Raw genomic sequence first — 26,100 nt, 5'->3', positions numbered from 1 at the left:
TCATCTCATTTCAGAGGCCATTTCTAAATCCTTTGAATCTTAATTGGGTATTACCTCCTCCATGCGTTTGAATCTATCTGTGACAGACATGAGTGTGTGCTAAAGTCATCACTGTTGGATCCTATAGGTTCACAGCCTCTGGTACAGGAAGATAAGGGATGAAAAAAGGTAAAAGAACAGATGAGAAGAGAACAATGCCATCTTTCACCCGGGCGATTTTATCTTAAGCTTAGATTCAGTTTCTGTAGGAAGGGGGTCAACCCATTTCTTTTCCACAACCACCAAAATGAGCCTGACCCGTATTTTCCCCCAATGCAGAAAAGCTGCGCCTTGTTTTTTTAAAGGTGCACTATCGTATAATGGGCATTTAAAGTGCCTCTGGCAGGCTATGTTGTAATATTTATATGAGTTCCATGGAAGCTGATACAGCTGATAAACTAAAGACGAAGACAAAATACGCTCAGTGTTCAGGATAAATAAAAGTGATCCAATATAACCCAGCGCTTGTCCCCAGGCCTTAAATTAAACGGGTTCTTTAGATTCATATTCATCTCAGCTCTTTTTATATGCTTGTCATGCATATACTGCACAACAAAGATAACAATATATGAATAATGGAAAGATATGAACCTGTTTAGCAACTATTGATTTATTTTCACTTCATTTGGATGTAGAGTTGGAGTCCTAGCAGTGGGATAAACTACACATGGTTCATGCTTGAAAACAACTTCAATGTACTTCATGTAGTCACATACTAAATTTAAATATTTATTTAAAATGAATATTTTTTTTAAGTTATTTAATGTAACATTTACTCATGTACACAGTATTTTTAAATATATATATATATATATATATATATATATATATATATATATATATATATATATATATATATATATATATATATATATATATATATATATATATATATATATATATATTTTTTTTTTTTTTTTTTTTTTAAATTTTTTTTTTAATTTTGGGGATTTAATAAAAAATTGCCAAAGCAGCAGCATCTTCTTTTATTAAAATTTTTTTGAATAATACAATTTTTAACTATCATTAAAATCTAAATATTTTACATGAATACATACATGAATACACATTAACCCTAGATGGATGGATGGATGGATGATCAGAGACAACGGTCACACACTGAAGGGCAAGGGTCTGGTCTTGAGACTGCATCACATGTAAGAGAACGAGGCTTGGCCGGTCAGCGCTGCTCTGCCCGAGCACTTCCTTTGATGGACAAGAGCTCAGAGAGAAAACTCCTCTGGGGCTTGAATAGTTACGGCCCAAGAGCTGGGATCAGCTAGCAGACCTGTGAAGATCTGCACTGACAGAATAAGGTAATATTCCTGTGAGCAAAGACCGAAAACAAGAAAGACCTGGAGGATCAAAAGATAAAAATGGAAATATGGACAGAGAAAGAGAAGAGATTTATGGACGTGATGCTAAATGCATCTCAAGTTTGAGCTATATTCATTGGTTAATTGGAGTTAACTGTTAACAGAATCACCCTCATGTCGTTCCAAACCTGTATACATTTCTTTCTTCTGCAGAACACAAAATAAAAAAATTTCACAGCATTACAAAATGTACACATCTGAGAGAGAGATTCACATATTGTGTCTCTTCAAAACATGAATAAATCAACAGCACAGACTGCATGGATGTTGAGGATATTGTTCTCTCCAACATGATGTTAACATAGGTTTGCCATATGCGCCGTTCATACAGGACACGTCCCAGCCAGGATTTTAATATTGCCTGAAATATCCAGGTTTTGGCTATTTGCACTGTGCAGGTTGTGTAACATTCATGAGAGCTATAAAGAGCCGAGCAGATGGCTTCTCATGCTTTCGAATCGCTTTCACGTGTTTGTGTAACTTGAAGCATTGTGGCGCACTTTGTTTTTTTTGGGGGGGGGGTTTGTGCGCAGCGACGCTTCAAGTCAATCGAACGAACAACAGGTGCCCATACCATTTTTTCGGACTATAAGTCACACTTTTGTTCATAGTTTGGCTGGTCCTGCGACTTATAGTCAGGTGCGACTTATTTATCAAAATTAATTTGACATGAACCAAGAGAAATGAACCAAGAGAAAACATTGCCATCCTCAGCTGCGAGAGCGCCCTAAATATATGCGACTTATAGTTCAGTGCGACTTATATATGTTGTTTTCCTCATCATAACGTATTTTTGGACTGATGCAACTTATAGTTCGGAAAATACGGTATTTGCATCGATTTGATCGTTCCCTCTAGATCTCACCTTCTCACACGCAGCCCCACGATTGGTCGATTATGTACAATACCTAATGTACCTAATGACCTAATGACATAAATGTCATGGTCAAACTCCTCTGGATGTTTTAGATAATATTAAAATCCTGGCTGGGCCGTGTCCCGAATGAACGGCGCATATGGCAACCCTATTTTAACATTTATTACTTAACTGTCATGGGTTGTGCTGATAACACTACTAGTATTTGCTTGCATACAGCAGCCAGTTTGGTCTCGCCACCATCATCAGCTTTGTCAAACCCCTGGGTCACACCGGCTTCACCGATATAACTGCTAATGGGCACTCAGGGGAAGACCTGGGCAATTACAAAACACACACAAACACACACAAATGACACTGCCACTGCAACAGCACTTTTCAGGGGAGGAAGAACGAGAGAAGCAACAATTTATGATGAAAAGGTCTACTTCGGAAAGATCAGTGTTGCACTGAGAAACAAAATGAATCAGAGCAAGGGTCAAAAATAGATCATTAATCTACATTTTTTTGCATGCAATGACCAGTATATACGAGAAAATATAAAAGTAGCAAATGCAAGAGAATATTTGGGTTTTCTTTTCTTCTATAATAATATAACAATAAGAATAACAGTCTACTAACAAAACAAAAAGCTGAGGGGGGAAATCGCAAAGCACACTACTAGATGCATTTATTTTTTCTAATGTGTCTATGTTTGGAAAAGAGCAGCGTGAACATTATTCAAAATATTTTCTGTTGAGAAAAGAGTCTGAGTCATATTGGTTTGGAAAACTTCCATGGCGTGACTACATTTTGCTCCATTTTCAGATGACACATTCACATGAGGCAATAGCTCAAAAATATGTGCCTGTGGATACAAAATGTTTGCAAAATGATATTGCATTGCTTGTAACAAATTTCACTGCAGTCAACAGTCCAGTGTCTGATGCTAAAACAGTGTGTTTATTTTTCTCCAAAATGTGATCGTGGCAATGGTTTATAACAGAGTTTGTTGTATTCATCACGGCACTGTAGTACGGAAATTACATTTCCAGCATGTGGCACTGAAAGGTTAATGCTCACATTTAAAATTAATGTATCACCAACACTAAACCTAGATCTGATAATGTTAACAAAAGCAAACGTGAGATTAAAATGCATTTGCTGAAGCAACCAAGCAACCTTGTTTCATTTGACCAGGTGAGTTACAGAGCAAACTCTTGCTCATACAAATGAAGCTGATTGACTGATGCAATCATTAAAATTTATCACAAATCTTTCAGAATTGTAAAAGTGTTTTAAGGTCATAATGCAGTTTTTTGCAAGGAAAGGCTAAAAATAAACCTTTATTCATCGATAATCATAATTTGTGTGCAAGGGGATAAAAGTTGTTGGTGTTTTATTGCATCTACTGTTCATTTCGTCTGGAAACTGCAGAGAAATATGTGTAGGCACGTGTTTGCCATTTTTGAGAAATGTAAGCAGAGGAACGTATTTACAGTGAACCAAGGTTGAGTTTGGATCAGCATGGGGGTTTGCACACGATGAGTCAAATGCGTCACTAAGACTTCCTTACAACCTGACCTTCTCAGCCAAACACTCATTAAAAAGTGCAGTGTGACCAAGAAGCCGTCTCAACTCTCAATTTCAAAAGATTGGGATCTTAACCCTGAATCTGAACACGAGACAATGGTCCTGGTCTCACTTTTCACAGTTTCACAACATGTGCGCACATTCGATTCCACATGGTGCACAAATGCAAGAAATGGAACGTGTTCTTCCTGCTTTCAGTTAATCTGTGGGCTGCTGTCTCAGTGGAAACAAGGAAGGAGGCAATAAAATAAGCAGGAGTTAGTCTAAGTGCCCAAAGAATCAACATCTTTAACTATTAAAGGCAACATGAAATTTGAATCCTAATCCACATTCCCAATCTCATTATGAATGATTTATTTGCTGCACATTTTTCCAAGAAACAAGGCACATCTTTATATCCTTTAAAACCAAAATGATCCACAGCTGGTGCTTCTTTGTTTTTCCACCAATGTCTTATTTTTTAACTCACATAGCTCCATTCTGTATATGACACCAACTTGATCCAGTGTATAAAGCTCTGTATATCCTGTAAATAGATTGGGGACTTTGTTGACTTGAGGGTGAGTGAATCCACCGGTCTTAGTCGCTTTTAATATTTCCAGTCGTTTATGAGTAATGTCATATACAGTGGTGACAAGTGCGAATGCAAAGACTGGCTAGTTTAAGAGTGCAATAGTGCTTCAGGTTTGAATAAGGTCCCTTTGGCCTTCCTCTAGCACGAGTCCTTTGGGCGTTTACTGTAATTGCACGTTATTGCCAGACCTCACCAATCATATATATATGCTGGAAAGGGTTCAAATATGCAAAGATGCTGGAAAACTGAAGAATCTGCAGGAGCTTAAAGATGTTTCTGAAGAACGCTGCTCAGTTTAACTGTTCAGAACAAACAAGGGACTCATGCACAACCATCACAAAACAGAAAGACAGTTGAGGATCATCAGGTGACAGAACACAGTACTAAGAACCAAGGGTTCCCAAACTTTTGAGTGGGGTTATTTTAATAATTTCAGCAATTATTTTGTCTTGTGGAATAAATGTTAATATCTTTTATGTACAATATCTTACTCAGGACAGTACTAAATAAAATATAACATGCATTTAGTATGATACTCATATTTTCACAGATTCTGCAAGGGGTGCCCAAACTTTCGAGCCCCACTGTATATATATATATATATATATATATATATATATATATATATATATATATATATATATATATATATATATATATATATATATATATATATATATATATACTCTAATGCTTAGTATATATAAAAAATAAACTATAGTAACTGTAGCTGAGCTGGTAGAGCATTGATTTGATTTTCCTGGAGCTCAAATGATAAAATATACCCGGGTTGTAATTGCTTTAGAAGTGTCTGCAAAATCAATAAATGTAATTATCGTTTTTTAAAAAGTATAGGCCCTTTCGAGACATCGCAGTATTATGCATTTCAATATCTACTCATTTATTGACCAAGGCCACATTTAAAATTGAATTTAAAGCCAGGTATTTACACATTTCTTAAAATAAATCTCAGTATGACTTCAATTTAACCCTTAATCACATTTTTTCCCGCTCTATGTTACTGAAGGATGTCAATTTATTTTGAATATAAGAGCCATAAATCTTTGTTCTGATAAAGATGTTAGTGATTATGTTTGTGAACTCAATTATTATTATTTTATTTTTTTGTCTAAACTATGCAAATTATAGAACATTTACACAAACTATATGTTAGTTTTACTTTAAAATTAAATAAAATTTAGTAATTTTGAAAAAAGAAATGAAAATGGGATAGATGGATATATTATTATAGCCACATACATGTAGCACAATATGTTGGAGCAGACAAGAAAGCTGCAGAAGAACTATAAAGATAATATAAAAACCTCAAGGGCAAATAACAAATCCCATAAACATCCACAAAATAAATATATAAATAAATAATAATTTTATAGGAATTAATTATCTTAATGATTTTAGAAACAGTTTAGACTGCAAAATAAATAAATACATATTAATATTAATAATACTAAGATAAATAAAATAATGAATTAATCAGTTGATGAATTTTAAATAAAATAAAATAAAATAAAACAATTGTGTAGTAGTTTAAAGAAAAATGTCCACCAGACATTCGTAAATATGCTAAGTTCAGCTTTATTAATTAAGACTGTTGCTTAGTAGGGCACTGACATTTATTTTGCAGTTGGTTAAAATATTAATTTTTATTTTCTTTAAATGTTGTATGTACATGCATAATAAGAATGCAATGCAGATAAACTGAATATCTGAAAAGAAACTAGGCCTGCTTTTCCTATTCTTCAGTAGTGTAATGCAGGTCTACATGCAACACACAGGATGTGCTCTGTTCAGCCATTATTCAGCATCACACTGTGTGTATGAGCATTTACATGCCACCGGAATAATAAAACAATGTCCAGCAATCATACAGAGTCAATAAAGCTGTATTATATCCAACAAACACTGAAAGTAAGCAGAATGTTATTTTCATAAAGCAGCTGTAAGTTACTGTATTATTTCACCCTGCCTATAATGCCCTTATCAGCAGTGACATTTCTGTAAGAAATTGCATTTACAGTAGTTGTGTCATGGATTTGGTGATTTAATGCTTTTAATCACATTCAGTTTTGTGTATAAGACACACATTTGTGTATCCAGGTGACTCTCTGGACATTTGTATTTTATTTGATATTTTATGTACTCCCTATGTTATTGTAAATATTTCAGCATATGTGCACAGAAGCCGAACATTACATAAGAGTGAGAGTGAGTCTCATGGGTGTTCAGGCATAGCAAAGCACAAATCGCTGCTTCGCCGAGATGTACAGCACATTTTCATTAGTTAAGTTGGCAGCTGGAACTTTCTACTCAAGATACTGTAAACACTGCAGAAAAGCATCTGGACAGTCACAAAATGTGAATAATGCATTGGAGCTCTTATGCAAATAATATGACTGATAGTGAATATAGTGAGTAAAAGTGAAATGTTTAACAGGTTCATGTTTATTTTTATCACACAAGCAATTTAATGTATACATAATTGTATTAATAATTAATACAAATTAAAAAAATCCCAATGACAAGCTGTATTATGGTGTCAAAGGGCTAATTTTATTGGTGTTAAAGGTGTCTGCTGTGTGGAATACATCAACAGCTCATTATCAGCTCTTTTTTAACACATTGTCTTTCCTCAGCATGACAAGCAGGCTGTATCTCGAGAAAATCCTCACGCTAGGGTCTATTTTAAAGCAGCATCTCTCCAGGGAGAAGGATCCTTGCTTGCCCGCAGCCCATTTAGACGGCAGTGGATGATCTGAAGTACTGTGTTTCATTTTACACCAAAAAACATGCAGTCCGTGTAGCGCATTGTACTGCATGTGCACATGTTTTCAAATGGCAAGGTTTCCTGTCAGTGACCAGACCATGAGCCAAGAAACCTTCAGTTTTATGGGAAAATTTAAATAAAATTACAGCTCAAACGAGCAGTATTTTATAAAGCAATAAGCCAAAGTATGATTTAAGGGTCTTCTTGGGCAGAAAATGAACCTGAGTGCCTGGAAACCTTCAAATGTAAGATCACTGTACAGCAACGAGTGGCCAATTGGTTTTATAAAACAGCAGTAATGGCCTAAAATGTATTAATGTATTCTTAACGCAGTATCACATGCCACATGCAGCGTCCACACAATGTATTGATTTGAACCTTCCCAGCCACCAAACACAGGCTGTTGCAGATGTGTCTCTAGATAAATAAATGCTGTAGGTAATAGGACAGAGGGTAACTAGCTGCTTCTTGATTACATTCCTTGATTTATGAATTTGATTTCTTTTTCAATAGTGTTCTGGGAGCATTGGCTTATTTTGAACTGGGAACATTGATATTATGAAGTAAAATCACCATAAGGGATTTAAGTATTCCTTTTTTTTATATATTTATGGTCATAGTACAGAGATATACACCCAGTTTCTTCCATTTTCTTCAGTTCAAGTCTAAATGTAAATTTAATCTGAGAAAAATCATTCAAGTTGCTAATTCAGAAAAGATGATCAGTGAAGCATGGGACGTGATGGGACTATAGCATTCAGCAGAACTGGACTGTGATAAAGATCCACGACTGGCACAAAATCAAGGAATAATGAATGATGAATGATTATTTATTCAATCTTACAACAACAACTACACATACACACATTTATGGAGCTAAATGGGGACATACAATATTGTTTTCAAATAATTTATAATAGAACCTAACCGTCAAATAAAAGTAAGGTTTCTATGCCTCAATATGCTTATTAAAAAAAACAAAATAACGCCCCAGACATTGATATTATGGAAGAAGACGTCTAACTGCAGCTGAGTGCTTTTGAAGTCACATGATCACAACAGACTCTTTGATATACACTAGCTTGAGTAGTAATTTATTCAGTGCTATATATGTGAGTAATGGGTTATTAATGAATTGTTAGTTTTGTGTATCTTGTTTTGTGACTTGCGTACTGACTGCTGTTTACTGTGGCCAAGAAACACCCACTAACCAGAGAATCCCTGTCTGACTGACATGTTCCAGCAACCAATTTATTAAACTTATAATTTATTACAATTTATTAACCAGTTCATGGAAAAATCTCAGTAATGTGTTTAAAAAGATGCACACCAAACAGTTTCACAAAAAAAAAAAAAAAAAATGTATGAAATAATAAAATATTACAACACTAATAAAGTAGAATATACACTCACTATAGGCCATTACCATTTAATTTACCCTAATTGCAATTATGCCTAATGGAAATGCGTCAAATTCTCAAAAATGCTCATATATCGCAAAAAGCTTTTTACGCTAGCATGAGGTGTTTATTAAGGCAATTCAAAAAGGAATATTTCGCAAAAATGTCCTTCCTGCTTCAGTAAGAATACAAGCCTGGGTCTCCTTCCATTAAATCTAATGGATAGTGCAGTGGCTGTGATATACATAAATCTACCAAAATCCATTGCCATGACTTATTGCAAGAGCAAAAAAATATGTTTTATACACATAACATTGGTTAATGGACACACTATCATTTTTTATAATATTGGCAAAGTTTTGTGCAAATGTTTAATGGAAATGCAGCAATTGGCCACTTTGCTAGTACCAAATTTTCCCTCCAGAACCTCCTCTTATTTCTTGGTGGCATAAAATCAACAAGGTGCTGGCTACATTCCTCAGAGATTTTGGTTCGTATCGACATGACAGCATCGTGCATCTATGATGCAAATCTCCTGTTCCACCATGTCAGAAAGGTGAGATCCAGTGACTGTGAAGGCATTCTGAGTATAGTAATCTGCCACACTTAAATGATGCCCAATTGGTATTAAAGGACCAAAGTGTACCCCCCACATGATTACATCACAGCAGCCTGAACCATTGAGACAAGCCAGGATGGATCCATGCTGTCATGTTGTTTACACCAAATTCTGACCCTACCATCCAATTTTCGCAGCAGAAATCGAAACACATCAGACCAGGCAACCTTTTTCCAATCGTCTATTTTCCTGTTTTGGTGAGCCTGTGCGAATTGTAGCCTCAATGTCCTGTTCTTAGGTGACAGAAGTGGCACCCTGGGAGTTCTTCTGATGATCTAGCCCATCTGATTTAAGGTTTGACCTGTTCATTGATTCTCTTCTGTATACCTTGGTTGTAAGAAAAAGTTATTTGAGTTTTCAGTTCGAACCAGCCTGGACATTCTCCTTGGACTCAGACTTGGATCTGACATCAACAGGGCATTGTCTCCCTCAGCCACTCACTGGATATTTTCTCTTTGTCGGACCATTCTCTGTAAACCCCAGAGATGTCTTGAGTGTGAAAATCCCGGAAGATCAGCAGTTTCTGATATACTCAGACCAACCTGTATGGCACCAACAACCATGCCACATTCAAAGTCATGTAGATCGCCTTTCTACCCTATTCTGATTCTCAGTTTGAACTTCAGCAGATCATCTTGACCATGACTACTTGCCTAAATGCATTGAGATGCTACTATGTGACGGGCTGATTAGATATGTGCATTAACAAGAAGTTAAACAGATGTACTGTACATTAGTTATGTACGTTAGTTATGTCTCCTATAAAATACCGATGCAAAAATTATATAATATTTGTATATCTTCAGAACATTTCACATTGTTAGTTTTCGTCACTATAGTACTGTATTCTTCTATTGTACCGGAAAGAGCAGACCAAACATTCATCAAAACATCTCCTTTTAAAGAAACAAAGACGTACGGGTTTGGAATGACATGGAAGTGAATAAATAATGACAGGATTATGATTCTGGGCGAACTATTACTTTAAAGTCTGCTGCACAGAGCTGAATGAGGTTGTTTACTGAGAAGATTCTGATGGGAACACGACCCATGTTGATGTCTAAACAGCAGCTCTATTACTTTAGTAGCACTGCGATGTGAACGCAACCATTTAAAGCTCATTAGTTAGAGCTCAATTGCATTTTAAACACTTTAGGCATATATGACATTGCAATAAAGCTGACTTACTGTAAATTAGATTTCTGGGCAGGCTTTGGGGCTGCACATTCACTTTTATTACCCGCATTCATCTAAAATGAACATTAATGAGGATTGCAGTTTACAGGCAGCAGGTTAGACACAAACAAAAAACAAACTTTGATCCAAAACCAAGCCTACCTAGACAGCATTTTAGACTTCAGCGAAAGATCTATTTACTCATTTCGATTTTTAAGGTTTATACACTACCCTAGCAAATTTGTTTTGTTTTCAGAGTTTTCATTATCCTTTGACTAGGCTGAAGTAGGTTTTGGAACTGACACAAGAGAGAGTTACATTTTCGGTTAATTGACCAAGCGGGCATAGTTACTGAACCATGCAATAATCTCAAAATGGGCAATTTAAGAAGATATACCGATCTATAACTATTAAAACAGCAAGGCAGCTCAGTAGGGTTTGCAACAGTTCTTGTGTCAACAGTCAACTCATTACAGGAGAACTGATGGTGATTTGAGAAAGAGAGAGACTTTTGCTTTTGTTGTTTCCATTCTGTCTACTCGCCTTGGGCCATTTCTATTCTCCAGAGAGAAGGGCCAATACAGAAAATCACATGGTCAGTGCAATTCCCAGCCTTATTTGGGGGAATGATTGTTTATCTGCAAGACGTATGGCGAAAGTATAAAATGGAGGTGGGCAGAGTGTTAGAAAAAAAAAGAGAGAAGCAGGAATGCCATTAAAACTGGACCTGTGTGGAGGATTGTGAACACCAGCATCATACAGACTGAATGAGAACAGAGATGCAGCTCATTAGCTGACATCTCAGAAATGGCCATCTCAATAGCTGCTTTAATATGAGGTGATGAGCTGTCAGATCGGACACACTCCACAGTCAAGTAACACTAATGGACTGTGAAACATCCCTACAGACCTCCACCTGCTGAGAGAGGAGCGTACATCTGATATCTAATAACCCCACGCAAATCGCCAGAGCATGAGAAGGTTCCTTCAAATAACTGTCAGTTCTCCTTTTTCATGTCGTTTTTATGAAGACAAGGTTTCAAGAGGGGCAAAAAGCCTTTTGTGTATGATGAAAGCAAGTGCATACTGTATTTGAAAACGTGTTAAAATGACTGACAGTCCTCCACTGATTATCAGATGCATTTTCACACACAAAATGGCTAGAGAATCGAAAGCTCTGTTTGGCAAGCTTTACCCAACAGCATCATGATGCACAGGTTTTAACAGCCAGCATTGATAGTGAGGCCATACTGGGATAGTACATGGGTTATGTTAGACCTGTCTGAATTAGACCACTGCATGGAAACAACAGTAATCCAATCATGCCAGTATAATGTAATAACTCTTAATCTGTGTTTTACCATCTTGCTGGAGTTAAAAAACAAAGTTGAAGAAACTATTTGTTGTTCTCCAAGATTAAGGATCATACCATGAACCAAAGGATTCATGGGGAACAGGGCACATTCAGCTCCATAAATCCCTCTGAATGATCCCTACTGTTGAAATAAGTATCTGAAGTTTACTTTTAACAAGATCCCTGATGATTCCAGTCTTAGCTTAACAATTTAGTGACATCTGGTGGATCTGTCATCTGTCATGCTTTGCAAAGAAGCTGTGGACCAGAGGTAACTGACCCAGCTCCTTGAGAGCTACAGTAACTTCCTTCAAACTTCAACACACCAGTAGTTGTTTTTTATGAATAGTTGTTTCTGGTGTGTTTGACTGGGGTTGAAATAAAGGTTCTTTATTGCCATCAATGGTTCTATGAAGAACCTTGATCATCCGTGTCATTTTTCAAATGCAGAAAAGGTTATTTATAGTCGAAAAGGGTTCTTTAGATTTTTAAAATGTCCTTTAAAATGGTTCTTTTAGGAATTGTTCACTGAAAGGTTATTTTGGGAACCAGAAATGTTTTTGGAACAATTTTGGAACCTGTATTTTTAAGAGTGTATACCCTTAAGTGTTGGCTACCCCTGATATGGACAACTGATGAACCCAACAGTAAACCCACAAACTGTGAGAATTGCTATTCATTTCACATGTAAAGTATTTAGCCAGTCATAACAAGGCATCGTTTCTATGTTTTTGTGCTAACTAGCTGTGGCACTGTCAGTTTCTGCAATGTTGCAGATGACAGCTCAGGTAATTGTGCTTGGTATGATATGAAATTGGTTTTATTTGAGTTTGAGTATCATTTTGTGTGACTTCATGTTGGTGACTATAAACAATTTAGCTCAGATCTTGAAAGCAAACTAGAATGTTCAAACTGTAAACACTTGTAAACAAATTATAGTCCATGACAAAGGTCGTTTCAGTCAAGGAGTATGCATTTTTAAATACTGAATTGTTTTAGGTTTTAATAATTTGACCATGCACTTATCCATTAAGTTGCTGGTGCAGATGTTGAATTTTGTTTTAGCCGTGTTGCATCTGGTATGGGCAGAAACATTTCTTGTTTCTGGAAACATTGCATCTGGTTACATGTTGTAAGGGTTAAAGAGAGGTTGCAAAATGGTCCTGAATAACTAGATCAGCACAAGAAAGATTTATTGAAGTGAACTTAAAGTGGAAATTTTAATTCAAGAATATTGAGTGCACAATATAAAGGCAAACATTTGCAAGCACAGAGACTTGACATGCAGCAACACATTACCACTGCATTATGCCAAAACCGCTACACAGATGACCAGTGGAAACGAGAGGATGTCTCATTAGTGCTGTGGTGGGAGAACAGGGTTTCTAGAGAGAATATATTTCTGTCAGGGTTGTATAATTCATCTACAGTGCTGCTGTGCTCTGCTTTACTGAATGGGAGCAATTAGCTGAAACTATAGAGTCGGTTACTCGTCACCCATATAACTAAAGACCTCACCAAAGACAGAGAAAGAATGTGGAATGAATGGCTCGTTTTCACTCTGAGTGTGTGTTTGTGTGTCTGTGAACATGTCACTATATTGCAGCGCTGCACTGAACTTCCTTTTGATTTAGTTTAAAACATCCTGCAATTAATTCAACTCAATCAACTGAGAGTATGTGGTACTCTCCAAATGGGTGCCAGGGTGACATAGAAGTAGACAAATTGTTGAATAAAGTAAAATATATATATATATATATTTGAGAACAGAAAGTAATCTCATACCTTTGTAAAATTACGGTTGAACCTCTGATGTCACATGGAATATTTAAATGACCCCCGTGCTACATTTCTGAGCCTTGACCCTTGCTGTCTATGGAGGGTCAGAGAGCTCTCAGAATGCATAAATAATATCTAAAAGGGGTCATATGATGCTATTTTAAAGATCATTATTTTGTGTATTTGGTGTAATAGAATATGTTGACATGCTTTAATGTTCAAAAAACACATTATTTTTCAAATACTGTACATTATTGAAGGTCCTTTATGCCCGCCTCTCTCAAAGGCATCATTTTCTACAAAGTCCCACCTTCTGACAAGCGCAGTCTGCTCTGATTGGCCAACTGACCAATTACATTGTGATTGGCCGAATACCGCAAGCACTCGTCAGAAATGTAATGCCCCTTTCCATAATTGGAAGCTTCATCTTTCAATTATCTTTATCATATCAATTATCTTTATCGTGACAGTCTTAATTTTAATAAAGAATATCTCTTTGGTTTTGAGACTTTAGTCTTTGCAACTTCAGGGATCTTGTCTATTCACAATCAGCTTGTAACACTCCAAAGAGAAAGTAAAACTTGAAATCGCATCTTATGAGCCCTTTAAACTGTGTTCCAAAGATGACCGGACAAGGTCTTACAGGTTTGGAACTACATGAGGGTGAGTAATCAACGACAGAATTTTAATTTTTGGGTGAACAATCTAACATACAGGCTTCATTTATTTATTTATTTATGGAAAGATAATTTTAGCCATAGGTTTGCAATTTATTTTAGTTTGAATAAATGTCTCCTTTAAAGCTCACGTTTATCATTTCTTCACAAATTATTTTAAATGCTCTTTTTTTTTTTTTTTTTGTAAATATCTTATTTACTTACTATTGTTAAAACTGTCAGAAAATGGTAATTTCATTGTGATAAGCTTTGATTGGTCATACCGCTGGTGTGTCCTTTGGGAAATGTAAATCTAGCGCTGAATAGGTTTTCTGGGACAACAGTGCTTTGAAATATGTATTGTGCTACACAAATTAATTGTAGCTGAGTACATGATAAAGATTCACTTGAAGAACAGATCCTGGACAAACTAACCACTTGAAAAAGAAACAATACTATGGTAACTATTTGCTAACACAACAAATTAATGTATACTTTTTATAACATACTGTAGCCATTACATAGTTACTATAAATGAATATGGGAATCTGTGTAAGTAGCTTTCTCAGTTTGATTTGATGAGAAATTATGAATAATATCAAGTCGCCACAATTTATTATGGAGTTATAACAAGAGATTTAACAATAATTGGCAAGATGGATGGATGGATGGATGGATAGATAGCACACAAAAGCAGCATTTAAATAATAAATTCATACATATACATACACATATCCATGATCACTGTTTTGCATTGTTAAGATGCATTAAGAATTTAATCATGAATATTAATATTTGAACACTCATATACTAATGGAACTCTTGTAATCACAAAACGCAGGTAGGTTTGGATGGGATCCCTGTGTTAACACAGCACTAGAGGAATTGTCATGCTCAAATCCCTATATTGGCTAACCTTTTCTACAAAGCTTTATTATTTATATCGTTCACGTCTAATATTGTGCCACCAGAGGCCTTCCCCACTTTGGCCCCTTATGAATAGTGGGTATGGGTGACTGATAGGCCACAGCTAATACTTCCTATTACTGCAAAACTAAGAACTAAAGCAATAGAATAAGAATAGCTTTGGTTTAACGCTTAGAGGAAAATTACTAATCGAAGCTGGCAGCTCTAGAAAATACACAAACTGATGCTGGGTGTGTGTTTGACTTTAGTTGAACATGTGTACGTACAATATCAACATCTGCACCACTGAGCTTTCAGGCTTTTAGCATTTAATGCCGAATGTGAATCATTTATTGAGCGCTGAAGTTCAGCTGGAGCTGTAAGTTATTCATCAGCGATCCCCAAAACACACACTTCTTCTTGAATTTTCAAAGCGCTCTCTTGAGAGAGGACAGGCAAATGAAAAGAGGGTGCAGAGAGGGAGGTTTGGAGAGAACACTGCGTGTTGATACCGCACATCCTCCACCAAATACTGTACACACTAAAGACGGCACATGCTTTAAGATAAAACACCAAACATGACAGTGTACATCACCATTGTGTAGGAATGAGATGAAACACTACAGGGATAAACAAACACATACAAACATACAGCTAATTTTCTCATCATTTTTATGATGTGGGCGTACAGTATCCAGAAGTAAGTCATATTCATGCAAATGAATGGTGCATTATGCACTGTTGCAATTTATATCCAACACCTCCAGAGTGTTGTAGCGGCAAGAACACTAATCCCAATAATTTTTAATAATCAGTATTTGGAATCAGATTACTTGTACCATCAGTACATCCCAATATTAATCAAATTTACACAGCCCACCAACACCAATAACATTAGAGCATCTAGCAGCAGAAATGTCTATTTTATGCGTGAATGCATTGGTCATACCAGACAGAATACCTCAAATACAGTTAATGTAGAATATCCATCGCAAATGTGCTATGCGTCAGTAAGAAAAAAAAACACATGGAGCAGACTTTAGGCGACACAAATAAGCAAGCCATATTTCGGCTAAATTTCCATCATCATGGGAAAGAGAACGCATTATACTTCTTATTCAAAGACTTGGCGTTGCCACTGAGAGTCAATTTCAAATCCATTCCGGCGCAGGATTGGAGGCAGCTATGGCGTCTTTAAAGGTGGCTTTCTCACCTCTCTACAAACCAGGCAGAGGCTTAATATATTACACAGCATGAGCTTTCACTTTAACCGGCAGAAATATCAACCTCAAATATAGCACAACTGCAGAGAGCATGTGTTTGAACAGCCAACATTTGCAGAGAAACCGCCAACAAACATTAGCCTATTCTATTCATCTTCTAATCCACGGAGAACACCTAATGCAATTCACTTGAAGAGAATCTAGGACTAGGATTCAAAGAAATCTTTGAGCACCAGAATGTTTCACAGATGCATTATTTGTGTCAGGAAGTGCATTACATTTAATCTTTTCCATCCTTCCCTACTGACTATTTGCAGTCTGGTGGACATCAAAACACGGAGGTGTTCCTGAAATTTGTGCACGGCTAAGGTCATTCCCTCCACCTCAGCCTTTTCAATAGGTCAAACCATCAGACTCAACGAGATTATGAAAATATCAGAGCATATTAATACAGGATCTAGACATAGCCCTATTGATTGACAGCACAGTGTTTTTAGAGAGTGAGAATTCATGATGTCACTGTCTCTTTTCAGAACTTTCAGAAATATTCCATAATGACAGACCATAGTTGCAAGATCCAAGATCTTTTCAGTGCGTTGATCTGTACTTAATAAAGGTTATTGTAAATAAACTTTTTTTTTTTATTGCCATCTGCAGTATCATGAAGAATCTTTAACATCCATTGAAACTTTCCATTGCGCAAATGGTTATTCATAGTGGGAAAAAAAAGCACAAAAAGCTTATTTTAAGAACTGTTCACTAAAAGGTTCACTGGAGATCCTAAAATACTTATTCTATGGCATCACTTTGAAAACTCCTTTTTGGAACCTTTATTTTTAAGAGTCTAGAGAGGAACCCTTAAATTGTTGTAGAATTGGATTCTTTACATATTATTTCAGCTGAAAGATCCAGGTATAAGCTGAAATAAATTAATAAACCCATAAAAATATAAAAAAGGGTGGCTGTAAGTAAGATTTTACATGTATTGATCCCATGAAGTCATATGGGTTTGAGAAAAATATATCTTTTGCGGTTTGTAAGGTAGCTATCCTTCAATGTAAAACAGTCTGAAAAGTTTTTAATCCAAAAAGTGCATAATAAATAAAGATATTGTCTCTCAAAGGAAAGAGTCGACTCAGAATTACCTTAACAAATCTGTATTTTTTTAATATTTTGCTTGTTACATGTCACTGGGTAACACATTAGCTGAAATAGTTCTGATTATTCGCTGTGCACCCATTATTTCCTAAGAATGTGTCGATTAATGAAGACTGTCGCTGATCTAATAACTTCCTTTAATAACAAAGAATGTAGAGTAGCGCACAGACTTTATAGTCATTGTGAAAGTGATTTTTATGTGGCTATAGGGTTAATGCAGGGAGTAAAAGACCCGGTAAAGAGAGATTGAGTTAGTTAGGCTGGTGCTCATGTGATACAGCTGTTTAAAGGTTATGACACGGAGCATCTTTTGTCTGTCGTTCTTCAGACATTACAGTAGACATATTTTGGTTTTCAAACTGTATTGTTTCATCAGTTAGTCACATTAGCATTTGGCTAACATATCCACCATTATTGTTTTATTAAGTTACAGTTTGGTAGCTAAACTTTAGTTCTGGGCACAATTCACTAAACAAAAATGTCATTATTTTAAGAACTGATTGAAGAACTATATTATTGTTATATGTAAAGGTGCATGCTAGGGTTGCCAGGTTGTCACAACAAAACAGTTGCTACTCAAAACTATACCCAATCACTCCTCTTTGTGCCAATCACAACAGGTTCGGCCAGCTGACCAATCAGGGCAGAGTAGGCTTATGGAAGGGAGGGGTTTACAGACATTTCTCTCAGAACTGAATTGAATGAACAGTTTCAAAATCATGGACAAATGACTATGTATAAATGTATATTCTGGGAAAATTAAAGTGTTTTCTGACCTTAGATGCATTTTAACCTGTTGTAGTGTACTCCAACACAATATTAGGACACTTCATATGAACTGCTCTTTAACAGCTATTTTCACACTGCTGCCATTTTATTGCGTTTTTAATTTGTTACTGAGAGAAAACGTTCGGCACATATTTACATATTTATCTAAATGTTGCTCTCAGCAGCGTGGTCAGCTTCTAGATGTTTGTAAAAAGTATATACTGCAAAGATTTTTTACAAATTCCTTTCACTTCTAAGCGAAGAAAGAAAACTTTTTAAGTGAACTGTTCCAATAATTATCCTTATAGTATTACTATTACCCAGCTTTTGGGTTTTCAATCTACAGTCCTACTTTTTCACATTTTCAGACTTCTGTTGGATGCCCTCGTGTGTTAAACCCTTGTTGATGCTAATGCAAAGTTTTAACCTTCAAAGAGCTCACTGACCTTTCTGTATTAGTGCAGGCCTTGACCTTTCCGTACACTGAGTGTGAGTTAACATCAGCAGAAAGAGATCCAAACAACCTCCGACAGAAAGGCTAAAGGCCATGAAGATGCTTTCTAAAACCTTATTAACCTTAACTTAACATAAATACTTTATGGAGAATAAAAGTACTGACTCATCTGAGCTGGCTTTAATTGAACAGTGTCATCAGTACAGACGAATAAACTGATCTCACATCAGTTCAGACCAGTGCTGAGTGAAAACTGATGACTGGCTTTGTGGTTTTATGTTATAAACAAAAGCAGGGGGCAAACAGATTTCATTAATTATTAATGAAATGTTAGCTGACATTAACCTGCTTATTATATGGCAGCTCACTAAATACATTAATAAATGAACATAATATATTCATTTGAGTAGATTTTTTTTTTTAATAATGTGTAATAATGTGTGCAGATTGATTTTAATCTATCTATCTATCTATCTATCTATCTATCTATCTATCTATCTATCTATCTATCTATCTATCTATCTATCTATCTATCTATCTATCTATCTATCTATCTATCTATCTATCTATCTATCTATCTATCTATTTGAGTAACCAGCCTCTAGCATTATTATGTTTTTTTTTTAATTATTAATAATAATAAGAATTTATTATTAGTTGTTGGTGTCTTTATTTTATACTTAATATATTCCTTTTATTTTAGACAAGAGGAGCTTATGAGAAAGTGCGAATGCTAAACAAATGAGTAATGAATGGGAAAAATTAGCACAATTTTGCAATCCAAGCGGGAATACTGCAACTAAGATGAATAGAGCGAAACGCGTTATAGTCAGCACTGTTATTTATAGACTGATCACAGCTGCTGAACAGAAGAAACACAAAACACAAAGTTTTTATTCAGTAGAAGTTATTTAAATAAAATCAAGATATTGTGTCGGGTGGTTTCTGATGCAGGAGAGTCATGAGAATATCTGTAATTATATATAAATATAATTAAAAATATTGAAATATTATTATATTGGTGAGTCTCACAATTATTTTTCCAAAAATATCTTTATTCCAACTTGAAAAGAAAGCCATAAATGCATTTTAATTAGAAATATTTATTAATTGGTTTGTTTGTTCCAAAATATTAAGCACATTTCTTACCCACTTTCTCATTCTCTTTAAAAACGAATGGCAAGATGTTTTTACATTACAGTATTGTAATAATTACAGCTCTTTCCTATTACACTAGTGTGCATTTTAGGTGAAAATGTGTGAAATTGTCATAAAATGTCATAAAATAAAATGCCATAAAATTTAATTAAATAAAAAATAAAAATCTCAATGTCTATTCAAATATATATATATATATATATATATATATATATATATATATATATATATATATATATATATATATATATATATATATATATACGTACAATTTACATTAGATTTCCTATGAAAACTGTAATGAGATACTTTAATTATAAAGATAAAGAAAGAGAGCGATATTTCTCCAACAACAAGGGGAAACAATCTCTGATCAATTTCCAAAGTTTGCTTGAGGTCTCCAAAAACTTTTCATGTCTTATTATTTCATTTATCGTTTGAGGTCAAAACCAGCTTCATCCAGAGAATGAGACATTTTATCAATCCAGCACAGGAAATGCCACGAGGTACAAAACATCTCGAGTCATTTTGTATCCTCTTTATAACAGTTCTGAGAGAGAGATAAATAATTATTCCCACCTGGCTTTCTCCTTTACAAGCACAAACACATATATATTATAATATTCCACTGTCAGAAACTGCTAAAACTCACCATTTAATTACTATTTCAGTTGGCTTCGGGTAAAATCCCAGTGTCTTATGTATTTCATGGCTGTGTGAGCTCAAGAAACATCTTCTCTTTAAGGCTGTTTCAGGAGCAAAGAGAGTCTGACAGCACACTTAATTTACTTCTCAGTACTTAGAGGAAGCAATCCTGTTTTAAAGAGCTTTCAATTGAAATGATGACAGACAACCCACTCTTGTGGAATCTTGCATAGCTTTATCGTTTTAATTGCTTCTGCATTTTTGCTGAATGTGATGATACTTTTAAAATATATATATATATATATTTTAAATAACCACTGCACCAGCGGAGAAGGTTACACTCTGCAAAAGCAAATGTAAGCCATTTTTCTAATTAAATAAGTGGTGATTTATGCACAAACAGAGAAAAAGTTGCATGCTAAGTTGCAAGCTAGAGCTGTGTTATTAAATGATAATATATATCTTTGAATAATAATGTGGTGCATGTGCTCTCATGCAAGACAGTAATTAAGCACAGCTGCGTGCTAAACATCTCACATGCTCATTTGAACATTAAGAGCAAATTATGTATACCTGAGATACACCAGGAGGAGGTAATAGCATTTATATTAATGGCTTCATATCAGAGAAAGTGGACAGAAGGCAGATCAAATAATATAGATCTAATGCTAATGACACATTTTATGATTTTTTTTTTTTTTTTTTTAAGATAGATTGTGTCAGGGTATAAATGTCCACACAAGGTTTTAATGGAATAAACATCTCTCATGTTTATTTATGTATTTATTGATTGATTGCTAACATGACAACTAACAGAGTAACAGCAGAGCGGACGCTTGCTACTGCCTTTATACACACAGACAAGCTGTTGTGAGCTGAATTCTGACAGTATCTACAGCCGATCTAGACAGGTGGAGCTGGGGGAGGTGGGGGGTTTCAGAGGAAATCTGATAGAGTCCTGCTTACGGCAAACACTGAACTAGAATATTTAAACACATTAATAATAAAATAAGATACAATTCGATTTTATTTATTATTTATTTAAATAAGTATAATAAAAAAAAAAGATTTAAGGTCATAGATTCAATCATAGATCCCTTTCAAACAGGACATCTTAAAATGATTAGTATTGACACATTGACACATAAATATAAAAACAAATTGTTAGAGAAAAACTACATTTTAAAGAAAAGCTTTTAAATGTGAAGTATCACTCAGGGAATACCAATAATTATTATTATTTTTTCACTATCAACTGTAAGGTGACATTATTTTTTACTTACAAAAAATGTAACAGTATTTTATTTTAAAATTACATGAAATTTCCCATTAGATTTGCAGCAGTTTTTCACTGTATATATTGTAAGGAAATGTGTTGTTAACCAATGAACAGGTTTTCGCCATTGCATTTTTGCCATCTTTTACAGTAAATATTCTAATCACTTATTACAGTGTGAGGGTCAAATGTGAGTGATGTTAACAGGAGCAAAGCTTGCTGCCACAATATTTAGGTTCTGTGTGTGGACTATATGGTTGCTAAGGTGTTATATGTGGGTTGCTATGTGGTTTGCTAGGGTGTTTTGCTGTGAGATTGTTGCTTACTGGTCCAAAGTAAAAGAGCACAAGTCTCTATGATAGTCGAGTCTCTAGATATGGTTCAGCTCATTTCAATGTAAGTCTATGGGATTTCTACAAGCCATTTAAAAAGTAATACATGTGAAAAAATCAGATCTCTTAGAAAATCAATAGAGGATTTCTGCAAGCCGCATGATTTGAAGTACCATTCATACCTGTAGCACAAAAGAGTTACACAGAATAATTAAATATTTTGCATATGTGCACTATGCATCTTGGCAAAAGACTTTTAAGAAAACAAATGTATCATGTAAAGTCATAAAAAATGCTCAGATCTCATCCTGCGAGCGGTTTGCTGTTAGGAGCTGTCCACACATTGAGTGCTGAAACAGTTCATGAAACAACAGAACACACCGTACTCGTCTCACAATATATCCACACTGCTGCTAGAAGGAATCTAGAAGGAAGTCTACAAATGATCTAACGATTTAACTGCATAACCAGGCTACTTTGTAGTGCATAGTTTAGTATTTACAGCTTGACATAAACACATGATTATTATAATAAGCACCATATAATTTCTATATGAGACTTGTAGCAATTGTGTTAACGATGAACTGCAGAAAACGGTATGCATCCGTGAATTATAAATAATGCAAATGTTTGGCAGTGCAATAACAATAAAGCACTACAGCATCAAAACCTTACTGTCAACACCCAAGCCATTTGTATTAAGATAAATGTATGTAGAATTATTTGGCTACACTAGAGAAGTTTTCATTGGAAACAATATTAGCATATTCTCTAGCTCATGGGGCTATACTGCTGCTGAACTAAAATTACACCGCTTTACAAAAAGTGACATTTGTGCAATTTGTACAGTAGGCATTTATATCATATAGTAATCCTCATGTCATCTGAATGGTTTTCTTATATATATATATATATATATATATATATATATATATATATATATATATATATATATATATATATATATATATATATATATATATATATATAATGGTTATGTTGCAATTTTTTTTTTTTTTGCTAACTAACAAATAAATAAATAAATAAATAATCCCTCTTGATGTGCTAAGTTTATATACACATGAATGGCAATGAGATTTGAGAGAAATTAAAATTTCCAGTGAATATATATATATATATATATATATATATATATATATATATATATATATATATATATATATATATATATATATATATATATATATATATATATATATATATATATATATATATATATATATATATATATATATATTGTCTTTCTCAGACGTTACTTTGGATATTGTATAGAAAAGAGCTCTGACATCATGCAAAAATGCCATAATTCCATATAAATTTTTAACAGAAAAAAAGAGGAAACAATATGACTTTCAAATATCTGCATCTGCTTTACAACAGCTAGAGCGACTCTGCAAACTTCATCAGATGGGCACTTTTAGCCTAGCAAACTTCAGTAAATATAAAGGATTTCAGTTGAACTGATGTGCAGTCACAGGTGTTTGAACATGGCTCATCCATACATATTTATAATGAATTACAGCCTTAAATGTTTCATTTTTAATGAAAGTGTTACATAATGTACAAGACAGTACAACAGCTGTTTGAAGTGATGCCAGATTTGTTATCATCTCATATTTTGATTTAATTCCACAGTTAAGTTCATTTTCATTTGCCTTTTCATTTCAAGTGCAAAAATGAAATTAGACAAAGTACCGTAAGAAAAGTAATTTACTTGATTAGTCATCGTCAATATATATATATATATTATATATATATATATTCATCCTGTCCACAGTTTCGAACAACATGAGGTTGAGTATTTACATTTTTGGCTGAATTATTCTTGAATTGTTCCTTTGCACACATTCATCAGGCTGAACTCATTTATGTAACACATGTATCTTACTCTGTTTGAGTTAATTCTAGCATAAAATTAGCACACTGTGATTATGACTGACACAGGCAAACAGGAAAAATGCACATATGGCTGAAGCACTGAAATACAGCGTCGCTCAACAGGACAGATGCGCAGGTATTGTGTCTGTTTCTCCCTGTTCCTCATGAAGACAAAATCTGTGGCCACTGGGGCTTGTTAGTAGATATTAAAACCATCATCACTACACTGTAATTATATCTGAAACACTTTTGCGCCTTTGTGTGAGCTGAAACATGAAGCAACAATCTCTGCAATCTCTGCGTCTCAAAGATCTGAGAGCATTTTGATCCAAAAGCAGTTTTTGATATCGAGCTCAAAGATACGTGTTCCCCTGTAAATCTTTGATTCTCGTAAAACCACAGCAGATATCATTCCTAACATCAAGCCTCACTTCACTCAGCTTACGCTACGTTTCAGCTATTAGGAATAATGGGAAAATATATCGTTCAGTCCTGCGCACAGAAAAAAGACCTGTCAAAAATCTGTCAGGTAACCGAAGAAATGTGTCTTATGCATTACTGCCTAAATTAAACAATGAAAGTCAAGAATTGAATTTAAAATCAGTAAATCAATGAAATTATGATAGATAATGGTACTAAAAGTCATTTCAAGGGTCATATTAGGTAGAAATCAACTGTATATTTATTCTTCATACATTTATAATAATAATGCATGATAAGTAACCTTTTGGTGCATGCATTATAATGTTTCTTTTACTTCAAAACAAATTATTTATTTTTATTTTTTTTAAAGATCTGTCTAATAGGATTAAATATTGCACACTTTTTTTCACTAATCCAGATATCACTGACATGCAATGTGAAGATGAGATCATGCACTGGGAGCTCATTTATAGCACACCGACTCTAAAACTTTACCGCGGCTCAGATGTCTCATACAGTCATTTACAGACTCGTGATTTTTCTCGCAATGATGTCAAGCATGCAGAGAGATGCCAGAAGCAACAGTTCCACAAGGGACTCAAAGGCAAAACCAGGAATGCACTTATTAAAAAAGTACAGAGACATCAGGGGAATATGATCCAACATCCACTGAAAGAGCAATTAAAAGAGGAGATGAAATGAGCCATTGTTGAGAGGTACGTACTGTGTTTCTGAGGCAGCGCTCCGATGTTCTCCATGCTCTTCTGAGAGTTCAGTGCACATGTGTGAGTGAGTGAATGAATGAGAGCGAAAGAGACCTTCCCCTTTCTGTGTGCTGTAATGTTCACACCAATAGTGACGGTGTGGCAACAAGGGGAAGGGGGTTATGATGTTACAAGACAGAGCGAGAGAAAGAGAGAGAGGAGGAGAGATAAGCAGAGAAAGGGAGGGAGTGGGGGAAAAATATTACAGCATTAAACAATAAAGCAAGAGCAGATACACAGAAAAATCAATGCCAGGGTGCTGAGATCAAGAGAAGAGGTTGACATCCAGAGAGAGTTATGAGATTGCAGGGAAAATCATGTAATTGGAGTTTTAAAAAGCAAATATGAAAAATATTGCAAATAAATTCAAGCCCTACAAAAGCCATCTTCCATGTTTAATGGGAAAATGCAAGATCACATTTTCTTCTTGCCTTCATTTTTCAAATGTGTGAATTTTTGCCTGAACCAGTTATGCACAAACCCTGCTTCACAGCCGATTCTGCAGGTTTCATTGATCATGTCACTCTCAGAGCTGACCTGCACAACACTGAAAGAAATACTAATGCCTTACAGTAACCTTGACATAGCACTGATAGCACTCAACCTGACAGATAGCATTACAGATCAATCTATGATATTACTCAACTATTAACTGAATCCGGGAAGTCTGATCTTGAGCCTGAGTTGAAGCATGAAATAGGCTTTGGGGTGCGATTTGCACTTTACTGGTTTGGGAAAAGCATCATGCTCCTCAAACACAGGTTCTTAAAAATATAAATTATAGCATTTACAATCCAAAGCTGCATGCAATTTATTTATTTATTTTTGCTCTATTTTACATGCTGAACATGTACATGGGTCAAAGACGTTAAGATGTCCGCATCAAG

The 26,100-nt window shown here is 35.0% G+C and overlaps 1 protein-coding gene across 6 annotated transcripts in view; it reads right to left on the bottom strand.

Moving 5' to 3' along the window:
- Nucleotides 1–26,100, bottom strand: part of LOC113107833 (1-phosphatidylinositol 4,5-bisphosphate phosphodiesterase eta-2-like) — a 113,868-nt gene that overhangs the window by 60,329 nt on the left and 27,439 nt on the right. Inside the window, exon 1 of one of the 6 annotated variants that reach the window (XM_026270601.1) lies at nt 25,174–25,521. The exons of the other annotated variants lie outside the window; for them this stretch is intronic. Coding sequence (XP_026126386.1) covers nt 25,174–25,207 — 34 coding nt within the window. The 5' untranslated portion in view covers nt 25,208–25,521. Of the gene's footprint in view, nt 1–25,173; nt 25,522–26,100 lie in introns of those variants that run through there. 6 annotated transcript variants of the gene reach the window in all.

This window comes from Carassius auratus, chromosome 8, assembly GCF_003368295.1.
Source record: "Carassius auratus strain Wakin chromosome 8, ASM336829v1, whole genome shotgun sequence".
NCBI classification, from domain to species: Eukaryota; Metazoa; Chordata; class Actinopteri; order Cypriniformes; family Cyprinidae; genus Carassius; species Carassius auratus.
The sequence above is the reverse complement of the archived record's forward strand: the minus strand, read 5'-3'. Positions and strand labels throughout refer to the sequence as shown.